Here is a 19865-nt window from a genome sequence, read left to right on the forward strand (position 1 = left end):
GCCACATATGTATGTTGCGTCTTACAAACAATCACACATTATCTTGTTGCTCAGTTGCATCTTTTATTCTTTCAGTCTCTCTTGACACATTACATACTGTAGCTCTGCAGTGAAGCTTTTTAGCCAAAATTGCTTTGTCTTGATGTTTAAAGCTGTGAAGTCGCACATCTGGAGTATTCGATCAATACTCAGGATTATCATCAAATTGTTGTGTGATGCCAAATATGTTCAAAAATAAGAAGTGAAAAACCAAAAATAAAAAAACACTAACCACCGTACATCCTTTGAAAAGCTACGTAGGGCAATCAGGTCAATGTATCTTAATTGAAAGCGTTTCAGGTGTGTGACTATGGACATTCTTCTTTGCAGTCTTTAAACACAAGTATATATTCAAAGCTATAATTTCCTTTATACATATAATATCAAAGCCATCATACAGTCATTTTGCTAAAGCATTTGCATTTCAGTAGTTCTTTTTTTTTTTTTTTTTTTTTACTTGAGTTATTTTTAAATTGACTTTACTTGACAACCACATACACTCATAAAGAAAGTCACTATGGAAAAAAGAGCTCCATTGTCATCTGATTTATATAGTTACTTATTGATGTGTAATTGTCAAAAGACCGCTCAGTCTCAGAGTTAACTTGAAGTTAAACATAGAGGCGATACCAAATCGGACTTATGTTTTCTACTTCTTCATGTTGTACATATGCCACAGTAAAAGTCTTTAAAAACACTCACTGTACAGACATAACACTCAAAAACATACACACTGGCACATGCATACATAGAGACTCACTCAGTGCATGAAAGTAAAACTATACAAAGGGAAATGGTGTTTTATGTCGCACACAATATATCGCTGACGTCCTCGTCCTGCATTCAAACTGTAGTGAAACACTGAAATCAGCATCCAGCTGATCCCACAAAGCCACACATGCATCCTCCTGTTTTTATTACTGTAACCAAGTGTTGAAGTGAGTCGCAGCAGAAGCAGAGGAAATACAGTTCACCTGGTTCAACCACACAAAAAAAAACTACAGCCAGGACTATATTTAGACAGTGTCTGATAACAGTGATGTTTGATAGGGGGTGTTCCCCATTACAGTGACAGTTTCCAGCAGTATCCTCACAGCAGTATGTCTGAGTTAAACTTGATTTTGAAATGTGCCCAGTTAATTTATTGTTCTAGTACCCCACCTGCAATATGTCAAAGATGAGGAAATATGAAGATAAGAAATATAGTTCTCCATTTCCAGTGTTGACATTTTTTTGATACATGTTTTACAAGTAACAGTGCTGATTGTTTCATATAGTAAATTTTTGCTTTGCTCTTCCTTTCTATGTGCAAACGTTTATAGGCTCAAAAATAGGTTTAGTTATATACATCAAGCACCTTGGTGAAATAGCTTCAGCAGCTATATTTAGTCCGTTTTTTTTTTAGCAAGTTCCTGTTGATTCATAATATGACCATGTTCATTTAATTTTTGGCACTAACCGGCTAAACATCTTTTTGTTCTTTCGCTATCCTTAAAATGATTCATCATGCAGCTCTGCTCTAACAATATAGGACCTTCACTCTAAACTAAGCATTACTGCTGAAAATAAAACTAATCATTAACAGCTCCTACCTGACACTCGGCTGTCGGTGCACTACACCACGCAGTACTTTTCTTGTCTGTAGAGCAAAGCTGGCTCCAGATCAGCCTGTATGTTTCACTGCACCGGACAAAACAAACATGCTTCCCTCCGACACTGACAAGATCTTTCACTACTACTGTTGGTTTCTCATGCAGCACCATTTAAAGACATTACAAACCTCAGACAGACAGTCTTATCTGTGATGTCCAATGCATTTAACATGTTTTTGTTTTCTTATGAAATGCTCTAATTGACCCCGTTTGTGTTCCAAGTTTCTTTCAAAATTCTTCATCTGGCTCAGCTATGTTATGTTGCAAATTCATTTTCAACATTTCCACTGAGAATTTGATGAGGGTGCTTATTATAGGATGGATTTCTCTGTGGATGAGGGTTGCAATGTTGGTGTGCTTTGCTCTTCCTAAGACAGACACCGTAATGATGCCAGTACTTACTGCCAATGCTGTAAGTGCTGCTGAAACATATTACCTCCGCCAAGGAGGTAAGGTTTTCACCCATGTCTGTTTATTTCTGCCAGGGTATGAATTTGAATTTTATTCCCTAAAGTCTGGTGTGTGTTGTTTGACCCTGACCTCGGCGGAGGTCTGCGCTCTCTGAATGCCAATCTATGTTTTAACTGTGTTGGAAACATTGTGACATGATGAGCTATTTTTGGCCATTTGTCCAAAAGATTTAATGCCAGATTTACCTCTAGGTCAGCCAGGAAATGCAAAGTACATCAGCAATAGACAACATGGTCAAACTGAATCCAGGTAGTTTACCTGAAGGGGACCACAATCATGTCATTAGACCAACAAGGTCAAAACTCTTTTCAATATCATACCCAACAATACTGGCTAGAGGGACAAGGCATGTTGGTATGCAGAGACACAACTCAGCTGCTCAAGTTTATACACAGTTAATGTTTTGGTTATTCTTATAATTTTTCCACGTTATATTTCGCTAAATAAAGCACAGGTGTTATGACTTATTGACTCATAGATGACTTTAGCTTCACTTTGCCCACAGTTTAATCCGTTTGTACTACAGATACAATGCAAGCCAATCTGCAGCTGCAAGGCAGTAAAATGCTGAATCATGACATCGTATCAGACTTTAAAGACTCATTATCAATACCAAACTCATATTTGACGCTCATCAATGCCAGGTCAAGCTACCACCACTGCAGTGTTACACTGAAATGAATCTGCTTGCTACTTTTGTTTAGGTTGGTAAGAGAATATAAATTCCAGGACTATTTTGTGGATTTGGCTCTAAAGCTTTCAGAGTTATTGTATGATATACAGTTATTTAAATGTGCTAGATTATTGTAAGATGAAGATGCCCAGGTTAACAAGTGTTTTGTTGGTGAGTGTGTAGTGAAAAAGTCATGCTATGCTTCTTTTTTTTGCAGCTTACAGCACTGCCCTGCCTCACTGCATCAGAGGGACACAGGCCGACTGACTCACAGTAAATTCCCCATCTTCAAGCGTCATCCAGCTCTACTACTCAACCACAGCTTCAGTGCTCAGAGCTTCCTCGGACCACAGCTGATTTTCGTGGACAGCGCAAGAAGAAATGATGATGAGTCAGTAAATGAGGAGGTTCAAATGTAAACATGGTGTTGCCATAGTTACGGGTGTATATTGCGTTGGTGTATATTGCGTTGGTGTGGTACTGTATAGCTGGGTGCAGCGGAGGTCACATGCCCTCAAGCTTCCGTTGCTGCCGGGTTGAGGAGGTGTCAAGATCTCCCAGCACTCGAGGAAGAAGGCGGAGACGACGAAGACTTGTCGTTTTCCCTCTGGTCGCTCTCGTCAGAGGACGCAGGTGCTGCAGGGTTACTGTCACAGACGGATACAGAGACGCGTGTTGGATAATGGGAGAAATGCGAAACAGTTCTTTCACTTGGTACGAGAAAATAACACTTTATTTTACAGGTCACATAGATTCCTATAAGTTTGATTTTATATTATAAATTAGGAAGGGTCATTAGTAATAATCACAGGGAGATGGAGACAGTGTTGAGCTGGTATATTTTCAATTAGTTGACGAACTCAACACAACTAACTAGAAACAAGCAGAGCTGTGCCTCTATTTTAGCAACAGTTTCTTTGTAGGAAAGGCAACACTTTATTTTAGCTTCCCCCTACTCAGAATTTATAAACAGCATAAACACAATTAAATGGTTTATAACACACTGTAGGCTGATATAAATGTTAATGTATTTGTACAGCTATAACCCCTCCTGTGGACACCCATTGGTGGTGGCTGGTGTATAAAGAGATAATAACTAAACACGGCTGTAATAATATAAAATGTCCTGATAGAAGGTATAATTGCTGACAAATACTGTAAATTAATAAGCACTTAAAAGATCTCCTTACCACTACACTACAGTTTGTTAAACAATTTATTTTATGTTTGCATACTGCAGAGAAATGCTGTGTGATGACTTTAAGTGTTACCCTGGGAAACTACAGGGTAAGATAAACTGTTACCAAAAGAAGAAAACGAGAGTCAGAGAGATAAAGTAGACTGAAAGCCAGTGTGTGTATGTGCGTTACCTGTCTCCACTCTGTGTAATGAGTCTCCTGCAGGTCTCCATCTGAACATCCAGGCCTCTCTTCATCGAGCACATCTCCATGTACTCATGCAGGTGTCGGTTCATGTCACTCTTTGCTGTGGCCAGTTCCAGCTGGAGTCAGAAACGTACCAAATGGTAAATCACAAACACGACTCATATGCTCGTGCTGTTGATCTGGGACACCGTTACAAAATGTGGCATGGCTCTTTTTGAGAGAAATTGTAACTGAATAAAATGCAAATGGCTTAAAAACACTCCTAAAGAATAACTAAAGCATTCACTAAGGCTACATTACGCATTATAGAAAGATTACAAAACAGAATAAATACATCTTGTAAACCATCTTACACAATGTTGCAGTATCACAAAACCTTACACACATGCACAAAGCTGGCACATTGTAATCTGAATATACAGTGCAAAGGACACGAGAAAAGAGTCGAGACAATAAAAAGAAAGAACAAAGTAGCATGTGACATCAGTGAAGCATGTATGAGCACACAACCAGCTTGACATATTTGAAAGTACGAAATATTAAATAGCTGTCTGACCTCAATCTGGTCAATTGTCTCTTGGTATTCCTTCTCCCGGGACTTAAACAGACACTCTGTGTCGTTAATCACCTTTTCCAGAGTGTCCTCCTGGTAGAGAGGTAGAGAGACAAGAAAGACATTTTCAGTATGTTGTTATTTGCAGTTGGATTAAGTTTGGTCGGAGACGCGTGGCAGCAAAAACAACGTATTTGTGTGTTAATCATCCAACAATCAGACACAAAGAGAATGAGGCTGCTGTTAAAGCACACAGCTGGCTTTCTGCTCCCATCAGCTCAAATTTCACTGACTAATGCAGCTCTTCCCTCTGAAGGGGCAGCAGACTGTTCAAACAAACACACAGCCGCTGAATGAAAACAAATACCTACATGCATTTCTTGGAAACAAACACACTGTACACCAATACGGGCCGGACATCGCATCTGTCTGAGTGTGTGCAGTGTTTTGTCCTGAAATGGCCCTGTCCCAGCAGAGCAGTGAAGGTCAGGGGACTGGGCTGCGAGAGAGCTCATCAACTCCACTCGTGAACCAACAATATCGACAGACATGCACATGCCATCTGAAGGATGGCAACTGAGAAGAAAGCAGAAGCTCACCACGCAGATTTTATTTTCTCAGCGTCCCTCGACCAGTGAATTACAGTGAAATCAGAACTGACCAATAAGATAGTATAATAAAATAACATAACATAATACAGGAGTAACTGTAAAATGAAGTCCTGCAATCCAATACAACCTCACATGTACAAAAACGTGAAAAATCAAACCTCTTTGATAATGTCAGGAGGTTTGATTCTTCCAAAGTTGGGCATTATAAGCTTCACAGCTAGTTTATGTTACAAGGCCGTTTTGAATTGCAATACTTTTTCTTTACTGTAGTAACGGGTGTGTGTGTGTGCAGGACCCAAATGCAGCACACAGTCCAACAAAAGCACTTTGTAATGAAACGGGAGCTGGCAGGTAAATCCAAAAAAAACGGTTAAGAAATCTTGCCGGAGGCTCGGGCTGAACGAACCAGCACAGGATCACTCAGACAAAGGCCAAAGCCACAAAAGCAGTTCTCGAGGTCAGGGACAGAAGGCTGACGTGATTACCAGGGTTCAGACGAGAAAGGCAAGTCGGGGACAAACAGGTTCGGCAAATGGGAATCAGTCCCTAGAAATGCTGGAGAGTCTTGCATGGAGAAAAAGCAAACAACAATGGGGCAAAGAAAAGACTGGAAGGCTGATGTTTGTGTACTGGGTGAGTGTAATCAGTAGCAGCTGTGTGAGCAGGTGAAAGGAATTGGCTTGATGAGGTGGGCGTGGCTAATGCAAGGACTGACGGGGAGCTGGGTGACAGGGAAAGCTGAAGTGAGGCGGGTGACCTGAGATGCAGAACTGTGACATACGGTGTGGCTAAGTATAGATCTACGTCCAGTCATTCCAATCAGAGCATAAAAAAAGGCACTGAAGTGACTTGCTATGTAGCTACAGCCTACCTCTCCTGGTGGGTGGGTGGGGTCAGGAGGCAGAGTGCATCCTGGGAAGTCCTCCCAAAGAAGCAGCGTTTCTTCAGTCTCCTCCCAGGCCAGACTGTCACAGTCATCCTCAAACTCACATTCACGCCTAGAATAAAAGTACAAACACGCACACACACATTGAGAAGTAATTAGTGTAAAGTGCAGGACTGAAGGACATGTCTGCTACACTCATCACATTTCAAAGTCAAACCACTCACAGTTGGTTCAGCATCCTCTGCATCTCCTCATTGATCTGATTGGCCGATGAGCCACAGTGGTCCTCGTCTTTGACCAAGCCGCCGTCACTTTCGGAGGTGCTGACGGGTTCGTCAACCTCGCTCCCATTAAATGACAGAGGGGTTGGTTTCCGGCGGCAGTTTAAGGATGACTGGTTGTTAGGAACCTATAGGGACGTATTCAGGATTGATCATTATCAATAAACAGGACAAACTTTCACAGCAAGCGATTCAGCGGACTTGATGAACACGTGAAAAATAAAAGAAGCAAGAGATGAGAACATAAACTGGTCAGTTGTAGTCCTGGTACCTGATACATCTGGATCACATCTTCACAGTTCCTCTGCTGAGCCACGTCACACAGACGAGCAGTGATGTCGATCCTGCGGCAGATGTCCATGTCCACCTTCATGGCTTTCTCCTGGATCTTACTGTCCAGCTCTGACAAGTTCTGCAGAGAGGATGGAGGACGGAGCAGACAGTGGATATAGCACCCTTAATAAAGGATTTCTAATTTGTAAATAATTGCTTAATTATAGTTAATTACTTATTTACTAATGTTTTATCATCCCTTAATAGAGGGTCACGTGTTTCTTTTTTTCTAATATGCCATCAAGTCTAAAGTTGGAGATGTTAATAGCTGCTAATAAATGGATTTAGGTCCATCTAGTTTCCAGAAGGTGAGTGGTCAAACTGTCCTTTGGAGTGGTCTCTCTGATTAAATAAAAAGCCTACATGACTGATTCTTTGTAGGCTTAGAGTTTTGTTTTGACATGTTACACTCAAACCATTAATTGCAACTTACAAACACTTAATCTAGTGCCTATTTAAAAAGTGGTAACAAATAGTTAGCATCAAATTCATTTACTATTTAATGTGTTTCTTTTGAGAAATGTATGCTACAGTGCATCTGCTGGGACAGTTGATTGCTGCTACAAGCTGAAAGTCTTTATGATGGTATATGAGTGTGTGGGCTGTTCCGTGCTCACATTGCTCATGAGACCTTTGAAGAGAACCAGCTCTGCCTTCAGCTGCTGAACTCTGAGAGCCAGTTCATCCTGACAGCCTTCACTCTCCTGCAGGTCCTGCAGATACAAAGGAAGCCACAAATGTAAGCACTAATTGCGAAAACGCACAGAGATGTCCTGACACAGCTCTCTCATTACTGGAAATTACAGCCTAGATTATGCAGGCATACACACACATGAACAAAAATAAAAGCCTTTACTTCATCTGCAAAGCGCACAGAAACATTGTAAATCCTAAATGCATAATCTCCTCTGGGGAGCTTTACACTTGTCTGATGGCATCATAATTCTCTCTTCGCCCTGTTAACTTATTCATATGTGCCTCAACCCTGGTCAGGCCCTCCTCAGTCTCAAATGGTGTTTTGTTGCTTGCGGTCTCCTGTCGATGTGACACTGCCTGCGAAATGGGGTCAGGTACAGATTCCTGGCAGTGGCACACGTGCACTCGGGTCTTTGATGTTTTGCTGTCAGTTCTGAAGTCTGAACTTTGCTTTCCCACACGCTTCAGTGTTGGTCTGCAGCCGTGTCTACCTACATACACATACACATAGAGGATGTTACCTCTTGTAGGTCTGCAATCTTCTGTTGCAGATCCATCCTCATAGTGTATTCCTCTTCCCATCTAAGAGACACAGACACGGAGAGGAAGAAGAGAAGAAGTAAATCATTAACAGACAGAGAACTAACAGAGCAGACACACATTACATATACACATTAGTAGTTTGATAATTAGGAGGAATGTGACTGAGTATTTGGCCTCATGTACACCTGCTCAATTATGATGCATCTTCTGTACCTGCTAAACCTGCTGACGACCTGGTGACAACCATTCCCTCAAAAGCAGAGCACAGGGACCATGCATGATTGTACAGAAGCAGCGTCCACAAAAGCTCCAGCCAAAGTGGCTGCATTAGACATTAAACTGACAATGACACCTTCCCCTGAAATAAAGAAATATAAAAATGTAATTTTGAAGCCACCATCAAGTAGGAACCAACAGGAACAGCTCCTCCTGTCCACACGTCTGAGTGTCCTCGAGCAAGGCGCCTAATCCCCGAGTTGCTCTTGCAGGTTAGGCAAGTGCATGGGAGCTTGCATCTGGAGTGTGAGCACGTGAATAAACAAACTGCACAGTGTCTCAGATTCACACCTGTTACCAGGTGCTGGGGGTTTTGCATTCCTGCTGAGTGACAGCTGAGAGAAGTGACGAAAAACATGTGAATGTGTTGAAGCGAGATCATATCAGGATCCAATCCAGATACAAGCTGCATGTAACAGCAGGCTGTAAATGGGGCCAGTAAAAAGGAGAAGTGTGAGTGATCCACTGATTCACTGATGAATTGCCCGTTTGATGAATTGCGTGACACTATGATATTGCTCAGATGATTGGCCCATGAATCTGATATTTAATACATTTAAAAGCCTGAGCACAGATCCGTGTATGTGATCTCGGATTCTGTCACTTCACATAACACATGTGCCCTGGGGAAATCCACTCGCTGCAGAGACTGCAGCCTCTTTAATAAATGCTGTTTGAAATGCAGAATGCTGCGGCACATGGAGACCTATAGGGAATACTAAATCTGAAAGAATCTGAGTCATGAAACAGGAGTTGTTGTTGCCGTAGAGGATGCTTGTTTGATCAGTAAGGTGAGAGCGTGCAGAAAGTGCTTCCTTCTGCAAGCCAAGCCCCCATCCACCCAGCAGTTACAGCTTGCAGTGCATGCTGCATTGCAGATGCAGTGTGGAGTGTAGAGAGGGGGGTGCGCAGTGGGGGAGAGGAGAAACAGAGAGCACGAGAGAAGCAGAGGAAGCGTTCACTGTGTGGGACTGTGTCGGGTTTATGTGAGAAAAAGAACATGACATTGAGAGTGTGGTGGGCAGAGAGAGGGGCAGTGACGGGGGGCGGGGGGTAAAGCAGGAGAAGGGGAAAGAGAAAACTTATCCTTGACTAAAAGATCTCACACGCATGTGTGTACAAGTAGTGAAACAACAATGTCAACTTTCTGCACGATAAGGCCCCGAAATCATCCTCTCCCAAGTCTCTACATACAATCTTAATGTGTCTGATGTCACACGCTCTCACGAAGTCAGGGTCGTCCCTCTCCCTCATTCACAAAGAGCCCACTTCACTGTGTTCATCCTCCCCTCTGTGAAGAATGCATGGCTGCTCATTTGGAGATAATATGAGGGAATTCAGTGTTGAATGTGCGCGGACATGAGGCCTATTGTAGCTGACTCAGGACAGAAAAGACGTAATCCTATTACATAAATACTGTATGTATATGTAAATATATCCTTCTGATCGGCTGCTGTCATCAGGTGACACACTGCTGTAAAGTCGGTACAATGACTGTGAATAAGCGAGTGTGGGCTCAGGAAAATTTAGTTGGAGATGTCACATGATCCTAGGGCAACATTATTTTCATCATCGGTTAATCTGCCATTTATTTTCTTGATTAATCGATCGGTCTGATTTGTCTACGAAATGTCAGAAGATAGTAAAATAATAAAAAATAAAACCCATCATAACTTCCCGCAGCCCAAGGTGACATTTTCAAATCACTTTTTTTTTCATATGACAAAGAACGACAGCAAAAATTTAACATTTCAGAAGTTGGGACCAGTGAATGTTTGGTGTTTTTGCTTTACAAAACAACTGAAGCAGTCCATCAGTAATAAAACAACTGTGGTGAGTGGACTGTTTACTTAAATGTAAGATTTACAGCTGACAATCACAAATACCCATATATCCTGTTAAAGCATCATAGTGTTTCTTTCATTATTCACACATTGGCCAATAATGAAAACCTCCAGGATTTGTCTGTAAGTGACATCATCATTCACTTATACAGTCACCATGAGCTCTACTCCAGCATGGATTTTCCCTATTATTTCTGTAAACTAAACCACCCAAGGGTGAGTCAACTCTCTAGGGAGCGTCATGAGTGAACATTTGTGCCACAGACTGATCCTGACACGTCCCTGCCAAGCTTTGACCTTCATTCTTCTTTATATTTAGCCTGTGACGTGTTAATTTTTTGGGTGTATTTGTAGCAGCAGCACCTGCTTCTCTGGTCAGACATGAAGTGGATGCAGGGTCAGGCTGGAGGTGATGGATGGAGAGGCTTTGTGCTGACTCTGCTCCTGTTGGAGACAGCTGGTCTGCAGCTGCTTTACAGCTCTGCTCACTCCTCCAAAGTAGATCATTAATAGAACTACATTCCCATGCTCAGGCCCTGTAGGCCTCTTATAAGTGTAATAAAAACATGTTTTATTCCATTTACCTGCGTTTATACTCGTCTCTCTCCCTCTTCACTTTGGCCAGGACATTATACAGGGCTCTTATCTCGGGGGTGATGGTATCGATCTGGACCCCAACTCCATCTGGGTGCACCCAGGACACTCCTGGGCTGGTCAGACGCTCCGCACCGGGGCCAAATTTGCGGGTGTGGTTGTAGGACCAGATGGTGCCCGGAAGGAACCGTGGAGGAGGGTTGGTGGAGATGCCTGCGCTGTTATTGGGGGCAGTTTTAGAGCCAGGGGAGTCCACACAGGGAGAGGACTGGCTGATGGTGATGACTGGGTTACTGGTATTTGTTTGGGTTGAACTGGTGTTTTCAGAAGCTGCAGGTGCTGATGTGGGCGGTGGTGGGAACAGTGTTGTAGGCCTCCTGGCTGAGTTGTTGGTGTTATGGAAGGGGAGGGAACCCGGCCTGAGCGGTATCGTACCAACAAATCCGGTCTGCACACCTGCTTCCTGGGTATGCGCCCTGTTGTCACAACATCCTCCTTGACAGCCCTTGTTGGCATCCAGCGCCTGTTGCAGCTGCTTCTCTAAAATCTTATTTCTGCGCTCTAATTCGTGCACTTTGGCCAAAAAGCATCGGAACCTCAGATTGAGAGTCTTGAGGACGCTGATGTTGGATCCTAAGTCGTTTCTTAGAGCCATGGCTGCGGGGGGATGCGGTACGGCGCGGTGCTGGTAGTGGCTGCTGTGGTTGTGGTGGAGGTAAGGTGAGGTCTGCGAGGGTGCGGTGAAGTCAGGCCCGGGCTGATCAGGCCCTTGGCCAGCCTGCTCACCTAGCAGAAAGGACGCTGGGTCCGCTCCACCAAAAACGGCGTCGGGCAGGAGGGCTGAGGGAGAATCCGGGTGTCCAGGCGTTTGGTTCTGCTGTGGATGCTGTTGGAGATGCGCGTTGGCCAACAACAAAGGATTCATGCTATGGTATGGAAAACTAAAGCGCTGCAGATCTGGCATGAACACGGACGGGAATTGTCTTGCTCCAACAGAATACAATGAATGGATAAATAATAAATGGCAGTTAAAGACCAGAAAGACGTGCGCGCAAAACGCCAGTAGTCAGCTGCTTATGTAACCGTTTCTAAATAAGAATCTTATCCTTAAAGCTGAGGTCTTAACGTCGGCTGATGGATCGGTGCCCTCTGACGGTCCGCAACAAAACATTCAGAAGCGACTCTTGATGGGATGCGAGGAAGCGGCAACGCTGGCTCTGCGCCTCGGCGAGATGTTCTGCTAAAATAAACGCAATTAAGCGAAGAAAAAGACGCAGAGCGCGAGTGAATAACAAAGAAATCCAGTGTCACCGCGTCACTGAAGTTCTGGCAACAAGATGTGACCGCAGGCAGGAGCAAGTGCTGCGGGATTGGAAGAGCACGGCTACCGTAAAGACGCGACTAGAGGAGCTCTGACCGGTTAACTGTTTGTTCTCCGTGGATTCGCCTGTAGGTTAACAGTCAGGATTATTACCGTAGTGTTTTCCTTAGGTTTGAACAATAAAATAATGCAGATGTGGATGATGGGAGAAAGTGGGAGCCAAGCGTGTATGATAAACACATATTCAAATTCAATCTTAAAATGCACAATGACAAACTGGACTGGAGCCAAGGCTGGATTAGGCAACGACCTCCCCCCGCCGCTGCACGCAGAAACCATTGGACCCAGAAAGTCACATACAATTTATTGCAGGGTTCTTGTATTACACCACACTGGGCTGTTGTTCTGCTTTTGGCTGAACTGTAGTTTAAGGTTTAAGCCATGGTTAGACCTGTGCTGTCTGGGTCAAACTCACATGATCATTCTCAGAAACTGTACCTGTGGTTTAATCTGGACCTGCTCACTGTGTCCTGTAGGAGCCGCCTAAAGTCCAGTAGAGGTCCCTGTTACTGAGGTTAACTCCCAGACACGGGAATTAACTGAGGTTTAAGTTAATAAAACTCAGTATGAGGACAGATTTACAAGAGCTCAAGTCATTTTATTAATTTCTAAAATGTTAAATCTTCCATCGTGTATGTTATAAAAACTGGCAACTGTATCTACAATTAAAGGCGTCACTTCTTCCTCGGTGCATATTTGATGCCAGGAACAGAGTTACTGGTCATTTGACAAACATGACATAATACATCATATAAATAAGTCCAGAAACATTATATTCATATATGTTTTGTGGCTGCGCTGCTTAGAGAGCTAAACTTTGTCACACAGTTTTCAGTTTAAGGTATTTATTCATTATTTATTTTATTTTCATTCATTTCATTCATTTATTCATATGGTTGACAGTTTGGTAACATATAATAGACAAGTAGGAGTTGGAGGTTAGAGTGCGGGAGTCTAAACTTGATTTGTACTGAACCTGTAACTCGTACTAGTAGAAAATATTGGTTGCGTTTTTTATAAATAACAACATCTATCTATCTATCTATCTATCTATCAGACAGTGCTGAATGTTGACCCTGTTATATCTCTTCCTGTCTTCCTCCATGTGTCCAAGGAGGCAAAGTCCAGCAGATCAGCCCCCACTGATCTATCATCAACACAGGAGCCTGATCTGCCTCCACTACTGCTCCCCTGGCTCTTCACACTTTTGTTTCTCCTTCCTACAGACATAGAGTTGCTCCTCTTCCTCCTCCAGCCCTGGCAATAGGAGAAGCTGATGATGCTCCCTTAAAAGAGAAGAGAGAAAAAGCAAGAGACTTAAAACTGGCAAACCCTAAACATCTGAAACTTGTGACATTACGTAAGTTAAGTTTACTAATGGTCCTTTCTTTCATACAAGCTCTCCTTCCTCCTTTGCACTCGTCTCCTCTCTGCCTTCATTCGACCAAACACCAGCACATAGACGTCGTCCCTGAACTCCCTGTTCATGATCTGGTAAATTAGAGGATTGATCATGCAGTGGGACTTGGCAAACATAGCTGGGATTAAAGTGACTACAGGTGGCAGACAGGAGCGCGGCTGCGGGATCCTGGTCATTGCCTCAGCTTCCTCGTCAAGCGTGGAGCTGAACGTGCTGCCATTCAGGCCCGAGTTGGGATTCACGTCTGCCACATGACCCCATAATCCCTCAGGGTTGTAATTTGTTAGTCTATAATATTCTGTGGCTGTCCAGTTGAGCAGCGAGGGGACGTCCAGGATCTTCGGAGAGTTTGAGGCCATGGCAGTGGACTCCTCTCCCGCAGTCTGTACAGTGCTATCTGCCTCTTGGTCATCTCTGGGGATGAGGGCGGAGATGAGAGACACAGTGGCGTAGGGCATCCAGGCCAGGAGGAAGGTGCTGCACACCACCGCAGCCATCTGGAATAAACACCTAGTTTATTCTTTGCTTCAGGACGTGTATCAGGAAATGAGAAAATAAAGATCCTCACAAGGCCCTACCTTTGCAAGTCTGAGGTCTTTGCTGGTGTGACTGACAGAGGAGGACGGTATAGATGCTAAGGTGCGATTTGATCTGTAGACCTGAAAACAGAAGAACATTTATTTATGAATATGCACCTTGTTTCATGTTACCTTTACATGGAATATGACCCATGTGACTGTTTTCCAGCAGCAGTTTTCCATTAAATTCAACTATTTCTTATAACTTTCAAAGACCTCCTTCATATCATTAGATGTGGTGCATATTCCTCCAGGGGAAAAAAAAAATGGGATTAATCAAATGATCACAAATCATCTGATACACAGTGTATCTGGGGCCTTTAGGTCCACAGTGTCTTTTTTTGTTACCATCACAAGGAGGTGCCAGAGTTGCAATGTTCGTATTCTACACACAGTGGCTTTACATACACTGAAGTTTTAGAACAGCCCCAGTTTCCAGTTAACTGATAAAAGTTCAGGTCACCAAAAACTAAAACATCATGTCAATTTAAGAACTGTATTTCATTTTTTTTATTAACCTTTCTTTATTCACTGACAGGCAACCTCTCTTTTATGGTAATGCACTGATCATATTCACAATGTTACCACACATTCACACCTGGAAGCTGCCCAGCAGTGGATAAGTGCTGCTGTTTCACTTCCACCCAGATTTAATCCTGCAAGTATGGGGATCAAACAAGCGACCTTCCGATCTCAGGCTTGCTCCCCTGACTTTTAGGCCACCACTGCCCCAATTGTAAAAGTTTTAGGGATCGAGTAATGGTTTTACAACTTTCAGTTTCTCTGCAGAAATGGAAAAGGGCAGTTAGCAAAGGAAGACAGACTGGCTGGTCAGGGGTTTAACCAACAGCAAGAAAACGACCCAAAACATTAGAAAAAAACAAAAAAACAAACAGACAGTGGCTTCACATGATGGAAGAACATCACAGTCTCCAGACGTAAAACCCCATGGAGCTGGTCTGGGATGATGAAGCAAACTAAAAGTGCAACACATTAGTGGGACTTCTGCAACAGTGTCAGGATGAGCTTCCTGAACAATATTTTGATTTCCACTGTAGAAAGAACACCTCAAGTGTGTTGCTGGATAAGTCAAAAATTCAAATTCATCAAATTTTGTTAAGTAAAAAGATTTAATAACTGCTTCTTTTTAAAATGTCCATTACTTTGAGACATCAGACTATGTACATTTCTAACAACTGGAAAAAGGGAGGTGTTCTGAAACTTTTGACCAATAATATTTGTGTTTAATACATTAGACAAAGTAACGACAGAATACTTGTGGGTCAGGACGCGGCAGCTGTGCTCACCGTCAGCAGGATGGCCAAATATGAAGTGATGATGGTGAGCGTGGGAAATCCCAAGCACAAAGCCAGGATGAGGAAGATGTAGAGTCTGTCTTTTGGAGACACCCTCATTCTCCACCTTGAAATAGTGATACAGGCAGACTAATTATCGCTCACAAGTTTGTCTGCAAATGTTTGACAAATACAAATCTGGAAACACACACACAACACAACACAGATTTCTGAAGACAAATAAAGACAAAATAGGGCACCAAGCAGTGCAGTAAATTAAACCAAGGATTACCAGTCAATGGTGCAGCTGGTCCCATAAGGTTCTGGTCCGTAGCTCCCAAAGCCCAATGCAGGCAGAGAGGCCCAGAACAATGTGTAAACCCACACCAGAGCTATGGACAGTGATACATGGCGCCTCTCGATCCATTGACCTACAGAAGCAAGATGCGTGCAAGCCACTTATTGAACTTTTCTTGCGACTACCCAAGCGATGTGTGCATGTGTGAGCATAATGTGCACTTAACCTCGGGGGAAGTCTTGACATTTCACTTAACAATTTTCTTGAAGCAACGTCAGATATAATTGGCCTTTTAGTGTTACGTAAGCAATCACTGAGAGACTCTTAAATCAATAAACTCTTCAAATCAATACGCTTGTACAATAAAAGGAGGGTCTCCTACAGACTCATGTCATGGAGGTAGCCTGAGGTTTGTGTAAAAAGCTGTGTAACCTTGGAAGCAAGACACAAAATTTATCCAGGAGGAGTTAGATGGGTTCAGAGTGCAATTGTGTGTGTGTGTAGATTGAGAAGATCTCAAGACTTGCCGTATCTTAAGCAGCAGATCTTTAGGCAGCGGTCCAGAGAGATGAGACAGGTGGTGAGCAGAGAGCCGATGCCAAACACAAAGCCCTGTATGCCGTACCAAAGGCACCCTGTCTCCCCAAACACCCAGGCATGACACAGGCTGACAGAGGGAGAGAAGGCTTTTAGTCCCCCTGCTTAATGGATCATCACCTTCTGTCCCTGACAAATGGCTGTTGTGTGTGTGTCTGTATGTTGTTGTAGCATCATACACAGTGTCAGCCCTCCGACTTTATGCCTCGGCCCTACATTGGTTGAAACTGAGGAATTCCTTACCTGGAAGTGATGAAAAATGGTGCTCCCAAGAGGCTGAAACCAAAATCACAGAGAGCCAGGTTGATGGTCATGAGCTCTGGAGGTCTGAGCTTCTTTTTTTTCCTACAATAGACTAACAGCACCGTGCCATTCCCCAGCACAGATGTGACACCTGGGAAAAAGAGGGAAACGGGGAATGACAACAGACAACAAGAGAATTCAGCTTTTCAAGTGAAGTAAAAGGAAAACAGGGACCGTCGTAAAAGGTCGTAAAAGTGAGCGAAAGAACAGATGTCATTTCTATTCATCACATCACAGTATCTTAGGCTTCGGGATCACTGCACAATTATTCAGTTTCTTCTACATCACGCACTGAAAGGTTTAGCTGAACACTTCGTCAACCCGAAGTCCGACATAAACACATGAACAGGAATGACAGAGCAGAGCAGAGAGAGCATTTCTCTGTTGTTCTGCTAGACCTGCACTGTTCTGCTTTTAATGAAACTACTGCACAAAAGGAAAACTTGTATTATGTTATGATGTCCTCTTCCTTCTGAACATCCACCGCCTTGTTTGGCACATTTTTCCTCCATGAATCTTTTGCACCGCCCCACATTTATATGCATATTTGCACACAATACAAAGTTGTACTGAATAGTATGGGCACAATTGTGACATATGCACTTTACATTTTAATAGGGGCCAATATAAACTTTAATATTTTAATACTTTAACCACTTGAGACCTATTATTCATCTGTAAGAAGCTTCAATTAAACATTATATCCATTCATTCTGACAGTGCGGCATGCTCTGATTATTGTTGTTCCCTCACTTTATTGTAGCTGTATATTGATAATAAAAAGACATGAATATATACTGATTGATAATAACGATACGATTCATTCAGATACTACACTCTTGTGGCTGAACTTTATATCAATGCTCTGTGACTTGTTGGAATCACGTTACATTCAGTCTGGAATGGCAAATTAATTAATTCCCAATTATACCAAATATGAAATTTGGGATCTTGACTAAAATTCAAAATACATTTCAATGTGATTGATCATTGCTTGTCCCCAATACATGGGTTTGCATATGGACAAGAGTGGATCACCATTTTTCACAAAACTGAACCAGACAATGACACAGTGATCCAAGCGTCCTCTGAAAGTGTCTTAAACAATGTTTACCTGTGAAGGTTAGGAAAATAGCGACGGTCAGGTCTGCAGAGGGGGACAGCTGGGAGAGGAACAGCGGCTGGATGGACGAGGGCTCAAACCAGGAGCCCCTGTGTGAGCCATTCCCTTCCATGGATGTACTGCGCTGACTCACAGTGAGGAGAGTCTGCCTGTCAAACTTCAAAGAGCCGCTGATGACATGAAAACAGTTTTAATCACGTCTCTGCTCTTCATGTGCACACAACAATAACAGTAGGGCAGAAACCCCATTTAAACATCCAGCTTCAGAGAATCTCTCGTGCAGTTTTCTTCTGACAAAACATAACCACTCCCACAACTGATCAAAACAGATCAAACACATCGTGTCACATCGTCTTGCCCCCCGCTGGCTGTCAGTGAGGTTGTTTCGTCATTCTCAGCTTCATGGTGAAAATCTGACATTTCTTCAAATGTTATTTAGCTTTTCATTGGTTGCACATGTTTCAGGGTTATACCAGGGGAAGTGTGCTAAAGATAAATAAATAAGTAAAACAAAAAATGCTTGTTGTTGATGTTGCATAACGTGTGGTCATAGGGGAAACAACAGTGAATCTCCCCTCAATCATTTGCCCCTGCAGAAGGTGTCAACAGAGGGATGAACTCAAAGAGAAAAAGATGGATGGGAAAAGTCAAAACAAAACAGAGAGGAAAAAATAACAATTCATTCAAACTAGAAGCAAAAAGCTTGTTTCAGAAAGCTGTTTTTTAATCCTTCACTTCCCTTTTCTTTCTCCATCCAAGCTGCACATATGCAAACGCATACCTGCAGGAAAACATCTGTCACTAAAACATCTCTACTCACCTTCCTCTCTCTGTTGGTCAGTCGCCTCTGATGATCTCTCAGCTGGTCTTCAAAGATCTTCTCTTACATATATTTTTATTTTTTCATAACATCTTAATCTTGACCCTTCCTCCGTAAATCCATTTGGAATTTCTCTGGAGAGCTGCAGAGAAAATTCACTGTCAACAATCTGGCTTAGAAATGATCAGCGAGAGGCATGCAAACCGAGTGTGTATCTGTGTGTGTGTGTGTGTGTGTGTGTGTGTGTGTGTGTGTGTGTGTGTGTGTGTGTGTGTGCAGAAAGAAAGAGAGAGCAACAGAGAGGGAGGAGGCTATTGGAGGGTCTTTAACCTCTGTCTCTCCTTTTATCCAAGCCATCCACTGTCTTTATTTTTAATCCACTGAATCCATATTATCCCCGTCGTCCGTCACTGGGGTCCATTTGTTTTTTCTTATATGTATCATGACCCATTCTCCAGCACTTCTACTGTGGTGCTCATTGAGAACAGGGACCTCAATTTTGAAGATTAAAACAAGGGCAGAGGCGTCGGAAATGACTGCGTTTTATAAGATATGAATGCTGCAAAGTGGTGTCTGATCAATTTAATACTGATTGAAGTAATCACCTTGCTGATATTTTAATCAATTTAATTTGTTATTGTAGGCTGTGGTCTCATTTATATTAACAGCCTTTTTTTTTTTCTTTTTCTCTTGAACTGCTGTTCACACCTCAACATCCCAACACTTAGGTACCATATCAATTCACAAGATCTCTGTTACAGGAAAAACAGATGGGTGAGTGGGCAAAACTGCAAGAACAACTTGCTAAATGAATTTGCCACACACTTTCATTTTGTGAGAGCTAATCGCCTGCAGGCAAAGGCCTCAAATTGAACTGTAATAGTAGGTTGTTATCAAGTTGTATTAACCATGCTACACTTCTCTCAGCCACCCAGATGGGCCAGGTATCGATCATGACCAAAGAGATCTCCAAAAATCATGCGACCGTTTTATAAAAGCCATGCGGTGCTGCAAGAATTGATGTGAGCGAACCTGCAGATACTATCCCCCACATTTCCTCCTCATTAAAAGTCCAGGCAATTAAGAGCTGTCAGTGTATTCCCACAGGAGGAAATCGATCAGTGGACAGAGACTTCTTGTAAGTGTTTGCTGAAGTCAGTGACATATCATCATGAATCCCACTGGAGGGGTGTTGATGTACATTTGTTCTGTG

General features: G+C 42.8%; 2 protein-coding genes across 3 annotated transcripts; both read right to left on the reverse strand.

Moving 5' to 3' along the window:
* Positions 1-38: 38 nt before the first annotated feature.
* Positions 39-12168, reverse strand: iffo1b (intermediate filament family orphan 1b). The gene is made up of 9 exons (XM_056380231.1): positions 10828-12168; positions 8102-8162; positions 7502-7597; positions 6823-6963; positions 6495-6679; positions 6256-6382; positions 4777-4866; positions 4206-4336; positions 39-3482 (listed from the first exon to the last, which is right to left on the reverse strand). The coding sequence occupies exons 1-9, from the start codon at positions 11799-11801 to the stop codon at positions 3383-3385; spliced, it is 1905 nt and encodes a 634-aa protein (XP_056236206.1). The 5' UTR covers positions 11802-12168; the 3' UTR covers positions 39-3382.
* Positions 12169-12418: 250 nt separating this feature from the next.
* Positions 12419-19755, reverse strand: opn9 (opsin 9). Of its 2 annotated transcripts, XM_056380290.1 has the most exons (10): positions 18983-19755; positions 18653-18794; positions 17824-18002; positions 16650-16800; positions 16337-16476; positions 15804-15942; positions 15524-15638; positions 14217-14297; positions 13615-14135; positions 12419-13504 (listed from the first exon to the last, which is right to left on the reverse strand). In XM_056380290.1, the coding sequence occupies exons 3-10, from the start codon at positions 17942-17944 to the stop codon at positions 13399-13401; spliced, it is 1374 nt and encodes a 457-aa protein (XP_056236265.1). In that variant the 5' UTR covers positions 17945-18002; positions 18653-18794; positions 18983-19755; the 3' UTR covers positions 12419-13398. The 2 variants fall into 2 exon arrangements, with proteins under 2 accessions (XP_056236265.1, XP_056236264.1); XM_056380289.1 differs by having other exon boundaries at positions 18653-19755.
* Positions 19756-19865: the final 110 nt, after the last annotated feature.

The sequence above is a fragment of the Seriola aureovittata genome, chromosome 7 (assembly GCF_021018895.1).
Source record: "Seriola aureovittata isolate HTS-2021-v1 ecotype China chromosome 7, ASM2101889v1, whole genome shotgun sequence".
Lineage (NCBI taxonomy): Eukaryota > Metazoa > Chordata > Actinopteri > Carangiformes > Carangidae > Seriola > Seriola aureovittata.